This window comes from Chlamydotis macqueenii, chromosome 6 (assembly GCF_036417535.1).
Source record: "Chlamydotis macqueenii isolate bChlMac1 chromosome 6, bChlMac1.mat, whole genome shotgun sequence".
Taxonomy (NCBI): Eukaryota; Metazoa; Chordata; class Aves; order Otidiformes; family Otididae; genus Chlamydotis; species Chlamydotis macqueenii.
Window position 1 is genome coordinate 7484055 of NC_141561.1, and position 23842 is coordinate 7507896.

The 23842-nt window shown below is 38.3% G+C and overlaps 1 protein-coding gene across 3 annotated transcripts; it reads right to left on the reverse strand.

The window, feature by feature from the left end:
- Nucleotides 1–661: 661 nt before the first annotated feature.
- RAB3GAP1 (RAB3 GTPase activating protein catalytic subunit 1) lies at nucleotides 662–23252 on the reverse strand. 3 transcript variants are annotated; one of them, XM_086750921.1, is made up of 25 exons: nucleotides 23164–23252; nucleotides 23018–23073; nucleotides 22218–22293; nucleotides 20790–20922; nucleotides 20462–20540; nucleotides 19717–19836; nucleotides 18976–19141; nucleotides 18110–18209; nucleotides 15541–15622; nucleotides 14661–14729; nucleotides 14172–14245; nucleotides 13358–13450; nucleotides 11681–11850; nucleotides 11251–11349; nucleotides 10680–10852; nucleotides 9659–9713; nucleotides 8985–9353; nucleotides 7745–7882; nucleotides 6420–6647; nucleotides 5788–5884; nucleotides 5601–5704; nucleotides 5372–5487; nucleotides 4734–4836; nucleotides 3150–3170; nucleotides 662–1857 (listed from the first exon to the last, which is right to left on the reverse strand). In XM_086750921.1, exons 1-25 carry the CDS (start codon nucleotides 23179–23181, stop codon nucleotides 1615–1617), a joined length of 2982 nt encoding a protein of 993 aa, XP_086607047.1. In that variant the 5' UTR covers nucleotides 23182–23252; the 3' UTR covers nucleotides 662–1614. The 3 variants fall into 3 exon arrangements, 2 of the variants coding, with proteins under 2 accessions (XP_086607047.1, XP_086607048.1); XM_086750922.1 differs by lacking the exon at nucleotides 3150–3170 and having other exon boundaries at nucleotides 23164–23251; XR_015258916.1 differs by lacking the exons at nucleotides 662–1857; nucleotides 3150–3170 and having other exon boundaries at nucleotides 4813–4836; nucleotides 5801–5884.
- Nucleotides 23253–23842: the final 590 nt, after the last annotated feature.

The window sequence follows — 23842 nt, forward strand, 5'->3', positions numbered from 1 at the left end:
TTGTAAGTACACCTTTTCTAGGGCATGAACCTAATTGGACTTTTCCAGCAAAGAGACCTTAGGTAACAAAGCCATCTTTAACTAAGTGCCTAGAAAAACTGTTGCATGATGTTTGTATTCTCAGTGTATGATTAGAGAAATAATCTCTTCAGCAGTTTAAAAGATCAGTGAGGGATTTTTCAAGTTTATTCAGCCTTTACAAGGGGCCACACTTTAATGAGAGAAGAAAGCAAAAAGTATCAGAGTTAAAGCATACTGACTTTGTAATTGGCCTCATGCAATTGCTTTTGAAGAAGCAAGACAGTTAAACAGCAGCCAAAGTGCTCTTTGTCTGTCTCATCCCTTTTGTCATCAGAATTTACCTCAAGTAAAACACAGGCAGCATAGAGAACAATTTATGTAACAAGATTTTTCTTTAAAGAAATTTAACTCTTCTTTGTCCTAAAAAACCCACAGATTTCTACTTGATACAGCTTTATTGGAGGAAAATGCTCTAGCCCCTGACCCTGTCCCCTCAAAGTTGTTTTAGGGGATCCTACTAGAGACAGAACTTAACTTTCTCTACTTTACTTAGTGCATTTGCAGTCATAACACACACAGTTCCAAGGTCAAATCCTGCATGGATGACATTTAACAACCCAAAGAAGTCTGAGAGGCAATACTAAGTTCAGATTTATTGAGTAATGTCAATGATACAGTATCTGTTCTTACCTTTCTCTTCTTTGTAAATTAACAACACTGATCTTTTGCTGATTCTCATTAAAACACAGGATGATGATGGTAAAGCAACATTGGCATGTATACATCATAGTATCTGCAGGATACCCAGCGGGTTGGTTCACAGCAGCTGAGGGGATTGTTTCACCGTATCAGACCACAGACACAGCGTGCAGTCCCACGCGCTCTGCCAGTACCAGTAAGTTGTGGAAGTGTGAATTACACACAGCCTTACCTCCTTCCCTGCATGCCAGGGCCGAAGTTGCCAAAACCATCACTGATCCACTTACAGCCTCAACTACCTTTTGAGAGGTGTCCAAGCCAAGATCCTTTTGGACAACTGTTGCAATGCCAGGAGAGTTTAGCGTAAACTAGAAGGTACTGTATAAATAAGAATAGTTTACAAGTATTTGCAACTTAGTGATTAACTTAAAATACTGGACTCAATATTTATGATTAGCAATAAATACAAATTACTTTGCACATCAGTTTAAGTAAGCTAACGTCACTTGATAAAGGCTGATTAAGAACTGTAAAGCAGCACATTTTGCATAAATTTCAACATGAAGTATTTGCATACAGCCTGTTCATGGCCATTATTAAACAAGCAAATGCAAATTAAAAAAAAAAAAAAAAAAGCAGCTCCTTTTGAACAGAGAGGAGATTGCTACACTTTCTTCTCCCAAGATCTGACTGAAACTGCTTGTGAAGCCATTCCCAGCCTCCAAGTTGGAGCTGCTACAGCCACCCTTCCCAGCTGCCGCATCAGCTCTACCCTGACACCCATTTTGTCCTGTTCCCCCCCCACCAGCCAGTCTATTTGTCATGTGAACTTCCCAAAGGAAAACGAACAGCATCCTACTTGTGAGGACACACAAGATAACCCAGCTGCTGACATCAGAAGAACGTTGTATCTGCTGAAAAGGCACCCGCAAGTCGAAAGTCTTCCTTCGTCAGCACGCTGTACATGCGCTGGGGCAACGGTTTGGAGTAAGGGGCCGGGCGGGGGACGGTCGTGCGCAAAATCACCTCACGACCTGTGGGCGGTGGGAAATCTGAAACGGTGACTGTGTTGAGTCTTCGCTCCTCTGCTGAACCTGATCTCCTCAGGTCTTCGTCAAGTGGAGATACTGCAGAAGCCTTAAATAAGAGCAGAAGTATAATTACAGGGCAAGCTGTTTCTTAACCTTAGGATTCATAAAATATTTCATCAGAGGAACAGAGGTAGATCAGAAATGGTAAATGCATCAAAAGGCTTTACGTGTACACAGAGCAAGACATTAATGGGATGTCAAATAAACTGCACACGATCAAATGGAAGAACCTTCACTTGTGGATGGTGAAGCTCAGCCTAAGCTCCTGATTTTCTAGCAGTGTGAAGCGAGGGTTTTGACCACATGAAATGCCCTTCTCAGGCAGGGCTCTCTGTGGCTACACAAGGCCGAGCCAGTTTACTTTTAAAAATAACCAGCGCCACTACTGGAGTCTTGAATAAAAAGAGTCACTTGCCTTTTCTAAGTCCAAATACTACTTTGGCATGGGCTTTTCAGGGCCAAAATGACACTGCAGAGCAAGTGAGGTGCTGTGCCATCTCCATCGATGCTCCCTGCCTTGGAGCCAGTAAGCAGCAACACAGAAGTGTGAACAGTGGAAGAAAGGCTGGCATCCTCCAGTCTGCCCAATAAACACTCCCTCGTTACATATATATGCACCCCAATACCCTATACAGTCCTAATTTAAGTGCACACAACTCAAGCTTATCAATGTCACTGAGGCATGGCAGGACCCCCGGGGTGACCCTCGCGGCCCCTCTCAGCCACCCCACTGCCCCGCTCACTGCCCAGGAGCGGGGACCCAGGACTGCTCGCCTCTGCGGCCTGTGCCACAGGAGAATCACCAGGGACAAGTGCAGTTACCCCAGTTCACCCCCAAACCTCCCTGTATCTCTGTCCAAAACATTCAGTGGAGTCTGTAAGCACTGGTTATCAAGGATTGGGACATTCAGGTACTGTCCCCCTCTACCTTACCTCCCAAACACCTGGCTGTTCAATAAACAAAATACAGTGATGGCAACAGAGAAGAATATAAAGGCAAGGCCACATATTTCAGCATCAGAAAGTGTTAATATTCACATGAAGAAATGTTTTTTGTTTGGTTTTTTGTTGCAGGTTTTTTGTCGTTGTTTTGGTATTTTGGTTTTTGTTTTTTTTTTTTTTTTTTTGTAAGATTTCTCTCTCTTTTCCCTACCCATTAGGCTTAAAAATACAGTCTGTCAACAAGGTAAAACCATTCTGGAAACACAAAGTTATCTTTATGCTTCATATGTGAACACCAGTACAAACTCAGTCAGGCTGCTGTACTACAGCTACCAAAAGGTTCACCTCTACACAGCCAGGGAAGATGAGTGGGAAATGAGGGACAAAGTTGGTTACCTCATCAGAAGATTCAGTCAGCTTGGAAAGGGATGAGAAAAGAACCAGTGGTGAAAGACAGAAACAAAGGCAAGTCAGAGGTGACTTACAAGAGGTTAGAAGGAGATTGTAGGTTTAAGAGACATCATGCACTCTACTTCCAAGAACATGCATTTGCTTTCACCATTTTCCTGAGACGAACTTGAGAACATAACAACACATTTCACACAACTCACACAGGGGAGCCCAGGTTCAAAAGGTAACAAACAAGGGAGTCATTCAACTTCTATTTACCAAACAGCTCTGTACTGAAATAATTTATGGCAGATTCAACATGAGGGGGTTTTGGTACCAAGTTAGCTCCTGTTCCACTAAAGTCTTAACAGTGATCAGCTCTTAGTGGGAAGTATCTGTAACCCAACTTTCGTTATTGATGTTTCAAAAGAAACAAAACCCTAGAAATCACATACACCTTTATCAAACATTAACCCTGGAAACTCTTACTGAGAGTTAAAAACATAACGCCTCGCTATGAAAAAGGAAAGTGCACACGCTTGCATACGCGTACAAGGCACAATCTCAGGCTTTACAGGGAAGTCTGTAAGCAAGGCTGGTTGACAAGCTGGTATTTGCAACCAGATTTTCCCTAGAGACTAGAAGGATAAAATAAATATTCTGATTTTCATTTCTCAGAATAACCATGGTCTGTTTTCAGAATGGTCCTTTTTATGCTGAGTTGCAAAGTACAGATTATTACAAAAGCATCTGCACCTTAAAAGCGTTTAATTTCCAATCACAAAATTTTTTACAGCAGCGATTTCCAAACACGATTTCAGGCTCCACAACGTCTGCAGTACTATGCTACCTTTTATTAGCCACTGTGGTTAAATTTTAGTTAATCTGATGCTATGAATAGCTGTAATTCTGACAGAAACGGAAGGCTGACTGCTGTCCAAAAAGTTTGGAAATCAATACTTTAAGGGTAATTATTACAAAGACTGCTTAAGAGAAAAATGGAGTATTTATACCAATATAGGCTGGGGAAGGGCTGCCAGAAACAGATGCAACACTGGCAATAAGTAAACTGGAAGTGGAATTGTACTGGAAAAGAACTGAAACTTTTCCTAAGCGCGCTCATTTCTATAGAAGAAATCTCAAGTATTCCAAGTATAAGCCTCAGTCTAAAGTCACTCCTTCTAAAATATTTAGTGTCACAATGTTTCTCCATATTCCTGTGTGAAACAATCAACACACCTGATTGTTCGTGCTGGGATGTTGCGTATATTGTGTAACTTGAATAAAGCAGAAATCTGTGCCATACTAGCACTACTGATGTTACCATCTGAGGTAAATCAAACATAAATTACACCTTCATCTACCCAGATGGCTTTAATTGTTTAACATCCCAGATCACTTACTCTTCTGTTGTCTTGCAAGGTTCTGTTATTGCCAAAATCACGTTGAACATGACAACAAAACCTCAAGCACATTTATGACAATACATGCATATATGCAGACAAAATAAACTGGCATCACATGGTAAGTCACTGCCTCATACGGCTTAAATCAGAAACGTCTGCAAAGCAACCAAGAACTCTCTCTTACCCTCTGAGCATTCACAAACAGCTTGTGAATAATGCTACCAGCAGGTCCTCTTCCTGCACCGATAACTGACACTTCCGGCTGCTCCAGGAGACAGTTTACGAATCTGGTGGTACAAGTTATTGAAAAAGGAATGTTTAATTCTCAGCTGTATCCAGTTTGCTAGTCTAAAACCAGACTTTTCTCCTGTGAGGTTTCCACCTAGCACCATTATGGAAAATACTAAATTAGGAATTTCTTCTAATTTTACCTCTTCTAAGGTAAGTCCTTCTAATTTTAGCTCTATTGTAACAAAGTTCATCAAATGTACCTTTTACATACAGGAAAAAAAATAAATTAAATCCCCAGTACTGTCAAGATAAAAAACAAGTTCCACTAAAATAACCTGTAATACCCGTTTTCAAAGGGATGGTTACTTAGAAGGGCATTTAGAGCACCCACATATAACATCTCCAGGTAGGTTAGATGTTTATATACCTACTATAAACACCTGCTGTTTATAATTACTAAATACAATTCCTTAGTATTTCTTTATTATCATCACTTCCAGCTGTCCTCAATTTTCAAACTACCAAAAGTGCATCAGAGGAAAACCAAAATACAAAAGAAAAAAAAAAAATTAAAAAAAAGAAATCAGTCACCTTTGCAGATCTTCTTTCTCCTCCTCATTTTCACATTTCTCTACCCCAAATTTTGCTTTCAGAGACCTGGCCCTGGCAATGATAGCTTCCACACTCATAATCTGAGCAATGATTTCCTGCAGGATTTTTAATAGAAATGAAAATTAAAAATACGTTCTTCTAGCACTCCCATGAACAGCAAAAAAAAGTTTATTAGGTTTTCAGCCCAGGCCAGTATAAAAAGCCTTACTTCTAACTTCTTGTCCTCTGGACTGGGGAATCGTAGGACTTTACTGGAGTGAGATATAATCTGTTTAATAATCTTCTTAACAGAAGATATATCCTCCAGTGCTTCTATTAGGAGGAAAAGAAATGAAGTTGTAATTATTGCATCAGTGTTCACCCTAAAATATCTTAACTCATTAAACATTATTTACCTTCTTCCTTTACCTTGAGTACAGATGCATGGATGATGCAAGGCAAGAGATGCCTTGCAAGGTCAGCTGGTTTCTGAACTGCAAGGTAATGAAGCACCTATAATATTAGAAAATGTAATATTAGTGATCAAAACTACTTCCCAAAGATAAGGTTAACTATAAAAGATGAAGAATTCACATTGAAGAATTCACACGAAGGGAGCACCATTGTAAGACAGAACTCTGACAGGTAGTTTTTACATGAATTCTCAGAGATTGCTTACAGTCCCAACAGGTTAGGATGAAACTAAACCCAACTATTTTAAGACTATTTTAGGAACACTTCAGTTTCCTAACATATACATGTAGATAAAAACCTGTTTTATTTACTAATAATTCAAAGTAGTACCTAAGTAATACAGCTTATGAAGCTATGTTCCACACACTAATTATTTTAGGTACTTCAAACACACTTGTACAGCACAAAGAATTTCTGATTAACCCTAAGCCACAAAACAGTTTAACAACTCCAAGAGTATAGTGCAACGACCTGTTAGTGTTTATATCTCGCAGGAGAAGATGAGAGAAAGGACTGCGGTAAGTTTTGTACAGGCGTTACAGATGAGAATGTCACTAGCCACAGAGCTTTTTACCTTCTCTGCCTCTCTAGTGTCATCGAACAGTCTCTTCTGCCTCCGGGCTGGGATTGGTTTTGCTGTCTCCCAGGCCTCCACCCACATGTTGCTAGGAATCTTCATTCGGGCACTCAGCTCGCCCTTAATTACTCTATTCCCCTTTTCATCAACCACTTCCTCTTCGATGTAATCCCGAGGGGAGTACCACCTCACAAAATCCTCCAGGCAACAGCCAGGATTAGCTGCCTGGAATGAAGAAGAGAGAAAATTTGTGCCTGAGAAATCCTCTAAAAACATAATAACCTGGGTAGGAAGGCAATGCGGTTTGGTGTGTGGAGCACAGGCTAGGAGACAAAACTCAGGGAATTCTGTTCACAATCAGGAAAAAAAAAAAAAAAAAAAAAAAAAACCACACAACAGGAAAAAAAAAACCCTTCCTTTTTCATAGCTGCAATGTCAAAACAAATAAATAGATCCATAGGTCTAGAACATAAAAACAAATCCAGCTTTCTATTTTACAGTACATCTGTATCCTTTTACTACAAAGTAACATTGCAATAATTAAAAAAAAAAAAAAAGCTATTTCATTACAAAATCTCTAATCTTTTTAGAATTTTGAGATCCTTTGCTGACAGCAGCGTATGTGCTCTTAGCTCCCTCTGCAGAGCTCAAAAGAAATGGAACGAGTTACCCAAAGCCACAGCTAGTCCAGTCCCAATTTGATGAACAGCTGTAGAGGACTTTAAATAGTGATAACTTATCCTTCCTACTAAGGAACAAAACATCTTCAACTACACGTAAAAATTATGTTCACCTCCCCAAAGTCTAAATACAGAATAGTGAATCTGTTAACAGATTTTTTTTTCCTTTACACCAGCTTTACATTTTATCCATTTGGAGTCCGATTAAAAGTGCATTTTATAAAGCTAGACACACTGGAAAGTACAGGTAAGAGATGCTAAATTAAAGCTACAAGGTGGTGGGAAGGAGAGACGTGTAATTTTGATTCAGGACTTTGATGCTCAGTTTTCTTCTGACATCATTTTGTATGGGCTTGTCTGAGTTTTAATTCCCAATTTATCAACTATATGTTCTTTCCCTCACACAGACATTGTGCAAGTTTATTGGAATATCACAGCACAATAGACTGGATAGTCATAGATTTTGAAGCATTCCAAGAGTTCTATCAATAGGCTCTTATTTTCAACTTTCAACTATTTTGAAACTGTTTTGTGGAGGAAAAAGAAAATCTCATCAGAAAAATCTTCGAAGTTGTTCAACGTAAGCAAGGATGGTCTTATTAGGAATAAAGCAGTCTCTCAGAATTCTTTAAGTAGTATTACCTTAAAAGACTCCATATCTGACAGCAAGCAGGCGCTCTGCATGCGTGCCCGAAGATGAGCACCTTCTGCTGATGTACCCAGTTTTGCCAGTACCTCAGACTGTTCCTCCAGCAAATCTTCAGTCATGGGTGCTGGTTCCTGTAACATGGAAAAAGACAAGTTCACACGTCTCTCCTTAGCCCTTATGAAGGAAGAGGAAGCAGAAAGCCCCCTGTCACCAAAAGTTCATTTTACTTTATTGGTACTCACAAGAAAAAAAAACATAACTTTCTACTGCTCAAACTGTTTAGCCTAAACCTATGCATCTGAAGAAGACACTAACAAAAATAAACTAAAAAGAAAACCACCTGAGAATGAAGTACAATATAAGGACATGCTATTAAAAAGCCAAAATCCAGATGACGTTCAGGAAGTGTCTGACTGATGCTATTTTGTTGAGATGGATGAAAAGGCACCTAAAGCAATGCAGAATTTTTGGTGTTAATACAGTCAGCACGTAATTAACTGACAACATTTTGCCTACACTCTGCTCTTTTACCTTTTACCCCGGCAAAGCAACATTTATCAAAAAATAATTTCTCTCAAGTGAATGAAAAATGCTGTATTCTTCATGCACTGCTGATTTCAAACTACTTCCTCTGACACCACTGCTTTCTATTTCCCTAGTCACTCTGCAAGAAAGTCTGTGTCAGATAACATTTCTAGTTTTTTGATGATAATGGTACCAGAAACTGATGAGTATGGCCTTTTAGATACGAGTTGAGATTTTTTTTTTTTTTTAAAAGAGAAAAATTTTTTAAAAAGTAGTAGCAAAACTGATCTAGTACTCTGGTCAGTCAGCTAGAAATCTTCACAGTGGAAGGACCACGACAGTTCCTACTTCAGAGGAAAGAAAGTAAGGAGGGAGCGGAAGATGCCTCAAAATTTGGAAATAAAATGAAACTCAAGTTTAAGGTAGGCAAAATAGCTTTACTCTTGTTTAAAAAAAAAAGTTGTTTTGAGTGAAATTTGGTAAGGATGTCCAATTCTCAAATAAAACAAAGATTGTGAGACATTTCAGTATAACAGCTTCATCAAGTTAAAAAAAAAAAAACCCACAACATCTTAGGCCAAAAACAAAGTGATTTTAACAATAGATAAGGCTATAACCTGCAAACTATAAACAATTTCAGAATCTTAAATACAAGCCATATTGCATTAGAGTTGTATTGCACATCTGGCTCAGCTCTTGCTGCCTAACCTGTGTTATTGGAATGTAGAGAGGCTCTCCTGGATGCAGCAGCGTCAGCTTTCCGTGTGGATGCAGACGACCTTCTGGTTTTAAGTTTACAGGCTCTTTGTTGCCTTCTTTTGCTCCTCCCTTCTTTCCATTTTCCTGCCCATTTCCTTTAAGATCTTCTGTGTCACTTAGACACTCAAAAAATTCCTCTTCACTGTCACTCCAAGATTCCCAAGACTTGCCAACTTCTTTTTCCTTATCAGGGTTGTCTCCAGAGAGGTCTGCTCCTTTTCCAGCATCACCAGAAGTACTACCAGGTGAACGATCAGGCACGCTCCCCCTTTTCCCCTCATCTCGTGCTTTCTTTCTTTCTATGCAACAATTTAACATCTAACAAGTTAAAAGGGAAACAAAAAAAACCAAACCACAAAATTACTTTTATGAAAACAATGCCACAGAAAAACTTGGCGAGTCACCAGAAGTTTCTTATTATTCTAAAAAATAACAGTGCCCTTGAACTTGTTACTGTAACACAGATTTTCCCAAGAAATGAAGTCCAAACCCAAGAATACAAGCACAAGTAAAACTACAACAATATATTTAGCTAATAATTGCTGTAATTTTGACAGTTTCCTTAAGAGAGAGAGAAAAAAAAAAAAAAAAAAAAAAATCATTCTTAAATTTGGAATATTTACCTGAAGTTTCTGATGCAGTAAACAGCATCTCAGATCTGGAGGGCCATTAGCTAATCTAACAAAAGGTAAAGTGTAACCATTATCAATTATAAAGTTGAATCTTTCACACACGTGGTCTTAAATCATATGAAATCCGAAAGAGGGGCAAATATCCACATTGCACCCACCCCCACCATTTCAACTATGCAGCTCTTCTACAGCCTCAGAACACAAGCTAGTGACTGAACAAGCCCAGAAGTTAAACTACATTTATTTCCTAGAGGTAATTTCTGAAGCTCAGAGATTGTTCATGCTAATACAAAGTAGACACACCCTGTATTTCCTGGCCAGTTTTCCATCTGGATGTTAAAAGGGTAATTATCTTAAAACAAAAATAAAGCACTTTTGACTTTACTGTTAAAACTGCAATGATACATAGAGTGATCTCTCTATATTTCAAGTTTCATTTTATTTTTTAGTGTAACCATTTGAAAGTACAAACTGGCAAATAAATGGCTAGTCCATCCCCCCCCAAAAAAAAAAAAAGGATGTATTTTTGTTCTACATTGATATCTCATCTTGACAGAACCCTTCATTTGGTCTGCAACAAGCTCTGCTGCAGCAGTAGCCTGGAAAGGCTATTGCACTAGTAGGAATTTGGAACAGCTCCCTTAGAAAAGTGGTGAAATTGAACAACAAAGCAAAGGTGTTTCTCCCTATACCAGCTCCTTCATTTTTATCTAATGATAAACTGGAAGCCAAGCATTCACATAAGCTTTTTTCTGCCCTCTCACACAGTGGAGTACTGTTTAACGTGAGCTTCCCCAGGCATCCTGAAGTTTTCAAAGGAGAGCACAGATACTTTTCCCTATTCCTATCCTTTCTTGCTTTAAGGAAGTAGGGTAATAAAAAAAATAAGAGGATAGCACCTGCAATTTAAAGAAAAAAAAAAACACTGTATTTTAAAATCATAGTGAACTCACTCTGTTCCTGAAACAAATAACATTTTCTAAGACAAAGCAACAACAACAAACCACCTTACCCTGGAATAAGGTAGTTGTTCTCCCATCTGTAGCGCATTTCTAACACAAATTCTTGCCAAAGGTGTGCCACTCCTTTTACTCCTCCATGGTAGAAGTTTATCATGCAAAGACATAAAGCTAGTTTGTACGTCAGACTATCAGAAGGAGCAGATTTAAACTGACTGAAGAGATTCTATGTAAGAAATAAAAGAAAGCAGGAAATACAGAAACAATGATTTTTTTTTTTTCTAAAATTGTATGATCTCTTTCCTGTTTGATAATACATGTGGCTAAATAACATTTTAAGTCTATAAGTATAAGCTATAAAAAATGATAGTCTTTGAAAGAAAGAAAAAATGGAAGGAAAAAAACAAAACCAAAAGAAAAAAAACAAACCCAGAAAACAAAAAACCAAACAAACAAGTCAACCAAACAAGAAAATAATCGCTATTTCAACCTGAAGATTCCACAAAACTTTGTCTTTCCAAAAATTATCTATTACAAGACATAGGGCAATCACAGTAAAGCCTGTATGAACACACACTCAAAACTGCTTTCTCTGTCTCATGAATGCCAGTCAGTAAAACTTACATAATCTTCACTCTCTGGAGGAGGATTGTTTCCTGCTGAAGTGCTAGTTCTGCTTTCAAATCCATCTCCGAGTTTGTCAGCAGCATCAGGAAATAAGAACTTCAAGAAACAAAAAAAAAATCCAAAATTAGCATCAGTGTATTTTTTCCTGCTTCTCCCACTTTCTCCATAAAGCTACTGCTGGTTACATACCAGCAATCCCTATAATTAAAACCGCTAGCAGAGTTCACAGTTCATTTTCAGTCCACTTACACTGCACAAACTTGTAACAGCTTAGGCTGCTTCAGGAAGCTGATAAATGCAATGCAAATAATAGAACTGACAGACACTTTCATTTATAATTCTGCTATAAACGATAACCTAAATACATCAGTGAAAGCATGAAACAAGTGTTTTACACTAATTTAATATGCATGGACAGCTCACTTACCAGAAGAACAGTGTTCAGAACTTCATTGTTTAAAGGCGATTCATCTACACCTCTGTGTTTGCGAATTTTTTTCTTTGCACTGTGAACCATATTTGTGACTGATAATTTATGGATTGGGACTGGTGCTGGCTCTGTGAGCTTTGACAAAGCATGGGTAATATCACCAACCTCTAAAAAATAACACAAAAATAATTAGATCAAAACAAACAAAAAAACCAACCTACAAGACCATCTCTCTTTAAAAGTTCACCTGTCATATTCAGTGTATTTATCTCATATTGATTTTAACACCCTTTTAACCAAAGCTATACCCCTGTGCTGTCAGGTACCATACCTGATATTCACTATTCTTAACTACAAAGATAAGCAGCAGAATGACGACACAAAGGAGTCACAAACCGTCCTTGATTTAATTTACTGAACGAAGTCTAGACTGGGATGGCTGTAGATAGTGCTTGCCACCTACCGCAGCAGTACTGCATACTTGCAATTACTAGTACAGTATTAGTAAAAACCTGCTGAAGAGTCAGTGTTTAAACATGATACCAACTAATACACTGTAGGTAACAAAGACTGCTCGGGTGTATCCTAAAGCTTTACGTAAGCCTTAAACAAATCCAGTATTCATCACTAAATATATTGATCTGACACGGTGTAAGCACAATTCTGGTTTAGAGTCCTCAGGTAAACTCCTCAAATCAAAAGATTCTTTCCAGAGTTGCTGCTGGTAAACTTTAGAACCCCTCTTACAAGAAAATGAATTAACATCATTAAAAAGAGAGCAGACAAATTTAAGTGAATAATTACCAGCAGCCTGGAAATCCTCATCTTCACAAACAGTTCAAGAAAATTAGAGATAAGGAGGGCTAAAGAGACTGTATGTCAATCACTAAGAGTAATACATACCCTACTCGGTCTAATACCTTTTTAGGCTAACCAGTGAGCTCCTTCAAAACTAAGACAAAGTATAACTGAAGAAAATATACTGACAGGGGCCATATTTGGAGGGAAGAAAAGATGACAAGAGACAGGAAAGAAGGGAATGTTTACTATATACAGCAAGAAAAGCGAAAGAAAGGGACAGAGACATCAAAAAGATGTCAGTATCTATACTGTTGGGATAAAGTCTGCCTTGTTGGTCAGATCATTTTGTTTTGTTGTTTTTGTTTGGGGTTGGGTTGTTTGTTGGGTTTGTTTGGGGTTTTTTTGTTTGTTTTTTTTGTTTTGTTTTTGGAGGATGACAGCAAGGCCTCTCAAACAGATTAAAGACTCTTTAAACTGGCTGTTAAAACATGAACTACAGAGTACTTCAAAAAACACAAAAAAGTAGAAAAAATAAAAAATACATTAAAAAATGTAGACAAATCTGTTTGATATTTGCTCAAAGCCAACTCTTGTACACATTGAAGTTTAAAATCTTGTTTTCCAGTGAAAAAAAAACCAAAACAACCAACCAACCATAACAGAGACAATTGTCCTCTGGGACTTTGGGAACTAAACTTACCTAGAATTCATGAGAAATTATACCATGTAGCACTGACCAGAAAATGCCTAGCAATATTACAGAAAATGTATGAGTTACAAGTAAAAATATTGATGAATCTGAAGTCAGGAAAGGTAAAATAACATTAAACAATTAAAATTAAACCACACAAATCAACAAGATCCTAGTTTTACCTTTTCCTTCCTCTTCAAATGCAGACCTTCCAAGTATCTCATCAGTTGACTCCTTCCGACGGCAAAGCTTGAAGAACTCTGTAAGAAAGTCACCTGAAAGCAACACAAAGTTTCTGAACCACTACTTAATAAAAATTTCACTGAATAATAAGCTACCTCTCAAAGTCATGCCTGAGGGACAGTAAATTTTATCTTCTCAACTGAAAGAACGTGCTAATTGGTTTTGAAGCACAACTATCTTTAAACTACATCATTAAAGCTTAGGAAAACACACATCTAGACAACTATCAGCCACTTCTTCAGAGCACAGTTCTGCATGCAGTTTAATCCACTTAATTTAATCCCCTTTAATTCAGCCAAAGCAAGATGTTTCGCAGCATGTTAATTTTTTCCCCACAAGCTAAAAGGCAACAACAGACAACAGTACAGCTCTCCAGGCATCCCAATCCTGCCTGTCAGACAGACAGATTCAATTAAGGAAACAGATATATGCAGAAGGCACTTAATAAAATTTAAAGATTCTAGGAAAACTGAATTTTCACCAAACACACACAGTAAACGCTTATGCTCTAGAACCTGGCGAAGTAAGAAGACTAATGAAGTTAATGGTACATAGACAAAGAATAACCTGCAACAGAAGCTTATGTTTTTGCAAAGCTTCTGTTCTTGAAAAAGAACCTCAAAATACCGTCCACCCAAGAAAATAAGGGGAGTGAGGAAACAGAGGTCATTAGGTAATCAACAATTCAGTCGTAACTTCACAACTTACTAGCTTAAAAGCCGTAAGAGAAGACAGGGAATTCTGATGTCTTACCCAACAGACACTGAGGGTTATCTGCCTTTCTGACTCTCACAGACCACTGGGGTGCTTGCATAGGATCCAGATCACTTAAAAAAAGAAAAAGAAAAAAAGAAAAAAAAAAAAACCAACTGAAAAACAAGTGTCATGCTGTCACGATAAGTACACAAGAGATAAGTATCAAATTCTCAAGCAGTGGAATGTCACAGCCAGTTACGCCATGGAAGCCTTAATATACACTGTATCACATAGGAGAACATAAACATTCAAAATATATCCAAAAATTGATGTGTATGTTCTGTTGAGATTATGATACAATAATATTTTCTCACAAAAATGCCTTTCAAAGGTGTTTTCCCAAACGAGATGTTCGATCAACTGACTTTAGCATTCCTCAAAACGAGTTTTCTTTAACACAAAGCCATGCAGCTTTTAGACGTCACTAAAATGCCGTAGTTAAATATAGTACACTTCTAGATATTTGCAATTCAGACAAATACTTACGAATAAACATCATTGTCGACAATTATGCCTTCCGTTAAGTGAGGCCACGTGGTAGCTAAATGAAGCTCACTGAAACAAAACAAGATTTACACTTTTCAGTGCCAGCAGAAAGCATTCTCTCCATCACAGTTAAGATCTTGAAAAGTCTTTGTGACAGTTCATATTGAAGTCCCTCTATATATTTTGCAGTTACATGCAGAAATGTGCATGTTTTCCAATGAGTTTTCTCACTCCATACATTCTATTGGTTATTCTACAGCATGTCACCCAGTATGGCACTAAATATTACTAGTACCTGGCATACAGGACTCTTTCTCAGCTCCTCTCTACAAGAGGAGAAATGGTATATTGTATTCTGTGTATCCAGGTACAGAGGAAAGAACAACTTTCATTAATTGCCTGCATCATTAAACACTACCTAAAACATTAAAACGATTCCTAGATTTGCTGAGTGGTGATGGGGTGTTCAGAACACAGAGATTGTAATAATTTCATTTACAGAATTTAAGTCTTCTACAAATGTTAAAGTAAAAGATGAGAGAGTCCAACACTTGAATGAAGGCACACCATTTTTAAAGTTTACCTCCAGTTAAGGTATATTTTAACACAATAATTTCAGAGATAAATGGATTACTCCAGAAGTTTATGGTGAAAGACTTACAAGCTAGAACTCTGAATATTGCTACACGATTTTGCAAATAGTCTTATTTGCTATAAAAGCATTACTTCTCATACATGTTTCCTACATACTTGAATAACTAGATCATCTGTTAGGGACATATTAAGTGATAGGCAGGCAAATCTAAGATTTGAAACAACATACCTTTAAGTCTTCTGTTAAGGAAGTTACAAAACACAGTTTTCTGAACTCTTATCTTACCTAATAGGATCCTCACAGGCACCAAATGGTAGCTTCCCAAACTCAAGGCCTCCAACTTCTCCCCCAACTAGAGCATCTATATCTGAAGACAGATCAATACATTTCCCATACAGAATTTATGGAATATTTTAAGAAGCATATCATCTTAATTTCACAGTAAAAAGACTGTAACATGTAGGATGACCAGAGACTAGCTGAACAACTAAGGTGACAGAGCTATGGAAATGTAATTCTAGCATATAGTCAAAGTAATTGCTTCCAACAGAAGCTGGGCAGTGATCATGCACCTGGGCATTCAAAAATACAGATAAAATTCTTGTCATCCATGTTAATGGAAGGTAATTCCCCTCATCTAGGCAAAGACGACAGCTACAAAGGCAGCCTTAAAGAATCAGTGTTGACATCAGAACAAACACACACAAATTTGCTTTAAAAATATTTAGGCAGGAAATCAGTTACAAACAGAAAAGAGACACTCCAGAAGAGCAACTCTGCAGAGTGAAAATTGCTTTTAAAAGGTTGAAAATTTTATTAAAAAAAAAAAAAAATTTAAAGAGAGTGATAGGTTGTCTCCTACAGTTAAAGGCTTAACCCAATGATCTGGGAGATTCCTTGTAATCCCACTTAAAGATGCTTCCCAGCATCCTCAGCCACCTCCCATGTTATATCCTTCAAATACATACACTAAAAATAGACACAGTCTTAACCAAACTAAAATTTTGACAGGTAATGATGTAGTGTAATGCCATTATAATAATGCTATTACAGCATCTGATCCTCAATTTTAAATGCCTCTGGCAAACTGTTTACATAAAAAACAAGTGAGGTATTAGAACAGATAAAGTATTTGGATAGCTTAATTATATAATTTCTCCAGCCTTTTTCTTCTGAGAAGATGAAAGACATATTTAAATCATTTGGTTTTATTTCAGAAGAGCTAATTGAGTGAGGGTAACAAGTACAGGTCTAGTCCTTCACTATGAACATAAAACCACACCTGCACGTAGTAACAGTAGCAAAAATTATGTTGTTCATCTCCATTTTATGCAACACACTATGCCACTAACTCCCTTAACTAGATCCTCTAGAAGAGCAGAATTTATTCAAACTGCTCAAATCGAGAAGTATGATCAGAATGGTACAACTCATTCATCACAAACCAAGGATTCTGACTCAGTGAATAACTATAAGCAAGGCAGAGAGAGACTACAGAAAATACCAACTTCTGTGTCTGCAGAAATAATAAAAATTAAAATCTGTAACACTATCTTCTCAAGTTCTTTAGGTTAACCTGGTTTACCTTCAAAGAGAAACTAGCACTTTAAAAAGCACTGGTTTTCTTTTACTCTGAAGAACAGGATTCCCTTTAAACATATTTTCAACACTAATTACACACAAAGCACACAGGATCAACTTCACTATGGACTTCTTCCAAACACACCTTTGATTTTTTTTTTTTTAAGCAAAGGAAAGCCAAACAATTAGGTAACCAGACCGAGGTCACACAGGTTCTGTCCCTCTTAAGTGTACCCTAAATACTTAACCTCGTTACATAAAACTACTATCAATCCAAGAATAGAACGTAGGCATTTTAATTGCTCCACCCTTCTGCCTAAAATATCACATCACTACTAAAAACGTATGTTAGGAAGGAACTAGCATCTACCTTTTTCCTGTAGATCCGTCTACCTTTGAGCCAGAAGTTGTTTATAATTTCTTTTCTGATGCTATCTATATATAAATGGTCTGTTAAAAAACAATTCTTTTACACCCAAGGAAGAAAGCGTTACCACCAAGCAAGCACATGAGAGTTCACTCTGAGATTACCAAGCGAACAAACTCACTCCGCTTTTCCTAAATAGCATCGCTATGGCATAAACTTACCAAGTCTGGCATATGTACTTCAGATTTAAGACTATGTGTTACTTTTCCCCTTCCCCCCCACCCCATACAAGGTTACTATGAAAAAAGGCTCGATCAGAAAACTTACCTGCATTAAAAAAACAAATCATTCAACTGCTTATATTATTTAGTATTGTATAAACAACAACATCGAAACTTTTACCTCAAGTGAGGTCACATAGTATTTTCTCCTTTGTCCACTGTTAATACATTTCAATAGTGAAATACTGAAATAAGTTACTTCATGGAAATAACTGACAAATACTCCTGTGAAGTATTAGCACCTACTAGATCCTGAACCTGGAAGTTTCCCTACAACATCCAGAGTAGAATTCTTCACAGATCCACAGTCAACCCCCCGTCTCTTTCCAAATCCATGCTACCATTTTAGAAAAGTCACTGTATATTTAAACACTAATAAAAAAGCATATTTCTAGGCACAGCCCTAACCTAAACACCATAAGCCACAGGCATGATTTCAGAGCAGCTTTAAGCTTGCTACCCTATCATAGGGAGTGGGATGGTATTCAGTTGTAACTGAAGCTTCTCCTAGTAATGCAGAAAATGTTTTACTTCTACTGGCAAGATACACCAACTTTTTTTCTTTTTTTTTTTTTACATTGACTCCATCTTAAAGTAAGTTATTCTGAGGACACAAATCTCCTACCTGGTGGCTGCTGTGGCCAGAAATACTGCTGCCAGTCTTGAAGCACATATGTAAGCCGAATAGCCATGCTAACTGGAGGCAGTGGTGTTAAAGGGCATCCCTTCAAAATGTTAGAAAAAAAATTCAATTTAAGGAGTACATCCTCTCAAACGCCCCAGCCTTGAACAGAACTTAGTTACGATAGCTTGTACTAGAACTAATTATATCAGAACTGCCACACCCCACGTATTACTAGTAACACCACTGCTCAACAAGACACTTACGGTGAAAGTAAGCATGTAAGTTTTCTAAAATGCATGAGACATGCATATGCTCCATTATTTGGTAATTCACAAGTAACTCTGACCTAGAATGTGTTAGATTTTCATTAATTATTTTTTCCCCCTCAGTGTTTTGATGAGATTGCTATCAATATTAACTGGGAAGTGTTGCAGTCAGCCATACCACTCCATAAAAAAGCAGTTCACTCAGTTGCTCTTCACTCTTAACTTAGCTATGGGGAGTTGCAAAGTATCAGAAGAAAAACCCACCCCAACCCTCCTCTCTCCTTTCAAACAGCAAAAGCTTGTTTTGGGGAGGTGGAAGAGAGGGTTGTTACAAGAAGACTGTAAGACACACATTCTTTCACATACCAGTGGAAAATAAAAATGGAAAAACATTTTAACACTGAGGAACACAACCCATACCAATTTTCACTCTTTACTGCTAGATACTGGTGGTATCTGGAAAAAAGTTTTGTTGGTATTGGCAGTGCGAGCCTCATCCTTATAAAAAAAACAAATTCCCTAAAAGATAGAAGTGAATCTACAAGCAAACAGGCAATAAAATAATTACTCTTATTATCAGTTATGTTCAGATGCACTTACAATCTTGGATTTGAAGACATCTAGTAATCCCGAGACATGAGTATACTGATTTGGCACTTTGCGAAGATGAACCATTTCGAAGTCAGTTCGAACTCCTGGGCCCTGACATTCCCCGACATACATTCGTCGCCATTTATGATGTATTTGCACAAATAGTGGTACCTGACTATAAAACATGAATATTTCAGGTTTAAAATGCCATGCTGTCTTGTAGTCTTTAAAACTAGCTAAATATTTTAATATAATTTCATATTCTTCAGAATACATTTTCTCTTAGTGGAATACAGTTTAAAATGCTTAATAGGAATGACAGAAAATACTGCTAACTTCACCATTACATGGAATGCCTAACAAATTGTCATGCCATAAGCAAAGCCCTATCCATTACTTCAGTTCCCTAATTTTCAGTTTAAATACTTTTTGAGGAATGTCAGAAAGTTACTGTTACCACACATAGGGAAGAAATCCTCTTCCAAAAGTTACATTTTGTATACCAGTTATTCCAACACCTTCTATCAGCTTTTAAAAGCCTTTGAGATTTTTAAGCACTAACGAATACAAACAACACATTTAATCAATCTTTTTAAAGTTTCCATGGGATTTTTTTTTTCCTAAATTCTTCTGTAACAATATTATGGTGCAAATACAACAAACTCTGAATGTATTTTCCAAACTATTTAATACTTTTTCCTCCCAATAGCAGTAAGCTAGAGTTTTACCTGGAGATGTAAAAAAACCTACCAGCCGGTGTTCCCCAATGCAATGGAAACAGAACTCAGCAAAAGGTTGCATTTGGATTCACTAAGAACTGCATCATTATTAGCAGCCGGAGCAATAACCACAAACTCACGTAAGCCATACCTTAAGAGAAAAAAAGAAGAGCATTTCAGATTTGTAATAAGTTATCTGAAACACAGCAACTATGGAAATATTATAGCCTGAATAACCTAACTGTCACCAACAAACTGTGGGATCTGGTATTTTGATAGGAGTACCTCTTCCAGAGAGTGCAAGAACTGAGCGAGCACGGAGTGCTGCAGATGATAAATCACAAACTACTGCGTTCAAAAACAGTACTCAAAATAATGTGAAGGCTTCCAGGTCTATCATTCACAATTGTAACTATTTATACATAAAAATAATCTCTCTAGAACAGTACTCTAATGTGCTAAAGACTTGCATTAGTAAGAATTTGGTTTAAGGTGCTTTAGCTTTCCTTTTTAAGAATCCATCTAAATATTATAAATATAAAAGCATGGTTAGTCTACAAAATTCAGAAAAAATATTTCAGGGTAAGGAAAAAAAGGAACAATAGGCTCACTATAGCAGGCTTTCATAGCACTCCTTTCCTGTGTAAAGTACAAAACATCATTTTACTTAAGCTTTAACTCTTGATGGAAAAAAATTTACAAGTGATTGTGCCAATATCAAAGGTTTTTCAATTGCTGTGCTTATTTGTATTATAGACAAGAGGCAGCATACGTACCATCTTACCAGACAGTGAGCTCTAGGAGGAAAGTCATTGTTCATGCACAGCAAGTCCTGCATAGGCAGAGGAAGGGCATCTGTGAAAAAAATTGATACGCAAGAAGAGCGTCAGCATCCATTCAGCTGACTTAAAATTTACTTAAATTAGCAATTTGTTGAATGCAAAGCATACCAAAAGCACGTCAGATCACATCCATCTGATCCCAGGAAAAATTTAAAAAAAAAAAAAAATCAAACGGAAGTAAATCAACACACTCCGAATTCTACACTCTGAAATTGTCTTCTGTCATATCCTTACAGGTAAGGATAAGAGAACTATAACCTACCTTCTACCAGTTCCTCTTTCCCATCTTTGTCACTGGGTTCCTGTACAAGATAATGATGGGTAATTGAGAATCTGAAGTCTGCAAATGAAATTTCATCTGATTTCTCTTCCCATGCTCCTGTGGTGTATACACCCTGCAAAGATATTATTTCATCCCATAAATTTAGGTTAACATTCATAAGCCTTAAAAAGTATACTTAATATATAATCCAGAATATTTATTAATCTTTTTCTACTGCTACATATTTATTTTTAAACAGCTTAGCCTGGTTCAATTTTAAAAAAACAAAACAAAATTATCAAAGCACTTCATTACAAAGGTAGCCGAACGCCAAAATCCTTGTTACCAATAATCACGTTCTTTTCAAGGAGCAGAAAGCCCCCTGAGAAGTCTTCAGAATTATATGGCAAGAAAGAGGCAGATACAACTTCTTACATGCAATTACGCATCTTAAACATATGCGCCCTCAACTTTGCCCAAATACAAGCTTCCCATTTGGGATTTTATAATTTATACCATGCTATGCAAATACTACTCTAATATTTACTTCGAACACGCTTTCACTGATAAATGATTTTCTATCTATAATTTGCAAAACTTGTGCTTAATTAATTTTTAAACACACAAAAAAAAAACCACAGGAAAGTTTCTAGGAAAAAAAATCAACATCATTGTACAGAATTCTATGCTGCTACTAAAACACAGCAAGTTGCACAACCCTTTAATCTGTAAAGGGTGTCTTCTCACTAGAAATGGCAAAGAGAGGTCTAGTCAAGAAAAGACACATAGGAATACACTGACAAATAAGGCTGAAAACTAGCACATTAGACAACACAAGTTTTCATTTCGAGTACTCTGTACCCTGACTAAAATTAAGAATCATAAAATTCCTCCAAAAACACAGCAGCCATTCAATCCAGAACAGCCAAATTTATCTGCACTAGTATGCAGAAGAGCTCAGTGATTTCCTCTGCATTTTACAGGACTGAAAAGGCTACAAAGGCTCTAATGAGACTGGAAAAAATCTCTCCAATCTATGAAACATACTGAGTCACAAGTAGTACTGCGCAAATCTCAACCGTAAGTATGTGAGGCGTGCCACAGGCACATGGGAGGGTGAAAAGAAACTCCTTAAGAATTCATAACAGCTTTAACCATGTTTCTAGGTTCAAAACTGGGAATAAAAGAAAAAAAAAAAATCACTAGGCCCTATATAAAGATACAACTTTATCAGGGAAATGGCCTGTTTGGTAGACAGCCCACCAATAAATTTAGAGCAACTGTTTATTAAATTGACACTTTTACAGGTGAAATTCCCCAGTGCAAATAATTTCCTGCCACACCTAAGAAAATGGCAATATATGTAAACATGCACATAGGTAATACTAATCAGTAAATCTAAAAGAAAATTCAGCAGCAGTCACCAACCTTTTCCAGAGGTTTGCCCGAAGAAATCCCAATAAGTTTCCAGTCATTCAATACTTCTTCTATTTTTGAAATAAATCTATTAGGAAGGGGGAAAAGCATTAATATTTGCTGAATAGTAAGCTTGTACTGTAACTCGGCTACCTAAAAGCATGCAATATGTTGTCCTATTACGGAACTTTATGGGGAAAAAAAAAGAAAAATGAAAAAAAAATCCAAGTATCACAATAAAAACCAAACAATTACTTCCTTGCACAAATAAAATGGTCCTATGTTTACATTTCAGGGGATAGTTACTTTTAGCAACTGCTAAGAGCATCGTTCACAGATAAATAAGCATTTACCACAAAATTATAAACTAAATTCAGACTTAAAACACAGCGCTTAGAATCTTTGTCTCCTGCTGTAGAAAGGAAGACTGTCACTGGAAAAAAAAAAGTATTCTTTACCTTAGGTTTTTTTGTGCACTATTCTACTAACTTTTTACGGCTTCAGCTATGAGATAACTGTTTTAATAATCAGCTATTTCGAAAACAAGCCTTCTAGAGGTTTATTCTAATCCCCTTGTAAACAGACGCTAAACCAGAGCCTTCACGGAGTTCAGCATCAGCTCGACCAGATCCTCTCAACCAACCCATGAGTCGCGGCCCGAGCCTCCGCCGCAGAGATGCGCCGGTACCGGTACCGGCCGCGGCGCAGGGGCCCGGTTCCCCCCAGCAGGAGCGGGCCGGGGCCGACAGGGCAGAGCCCCCGCCATCCCCCCGCGGAGAGGGGAGCGGGACCGGGGGCAGCACCGCGCCTACCTCTCCCACTCGGAGGCGGTGGTGAAGTCCGTGATCTCAAACACCTCCGACTCGGGCTGCGGGGAGAGAGCGGGAGAAGCGGTGAGCGGAGGAGACCGCAGCGGCCCCGCCGGAGGGCGCAGGGAGGGAGAGGGGGAAGCACTCACTTCGCTGTCGGCCGCCATCTTGTGCCGCTGACGGGACGCCCCCCGCCCCGGGCGCAGAGGCTCACGGGAAGGCGGCGGAAGGCGGTGCGGGTCCCGCCGCTGCGGGGAGCGTGCGGTGGCGCGGAGCTGTGGCCGGGGTTGCTCCCTGAGTCTCTCTGGGCCGGTCAGGGACAGCCCGAGAGTTTAAATATGGTACCTTACCGGCTGTGCCCGGGGTACCGGGGCGCGACTGGCGTGGCAGCTTGTCACTGTGAGGCTGGTTGTTACATATAAATAATGCACCCCTGCTGGGTCGGCCGGGAGCTGGGGTGTCCCTCAGGCCCGGTTTTCCTGGGCCAGCCCAAAAAAAAGCCAGGCTGCGCATCCCCCTTCTCCCCTGTACCGCCCCACTGCCACGTCCCAGGGGTCTGCGGCCCTGTCTTGGCATCCCGCAAACCGGTTCCCTTCAAAACCCTTTCAGCTCACCTTGGGCCTGGCTTAGATCACTTGTCCTTTCTTCCTGTTTAGTACAGTCTGAAATAAATCTTGAAGTGTGCTGTTTAAGGCTGCCAGAAAGAAGGTCAAGAACTATTTAGAAGTAATGGAACATTTAAGTGAGGGGACTGAATACAAAGTTAAAATGTAGAAACAGGTACTAAAAGCATAAATGGAGGGAAACAGAAGAGTGAAATACACTTTG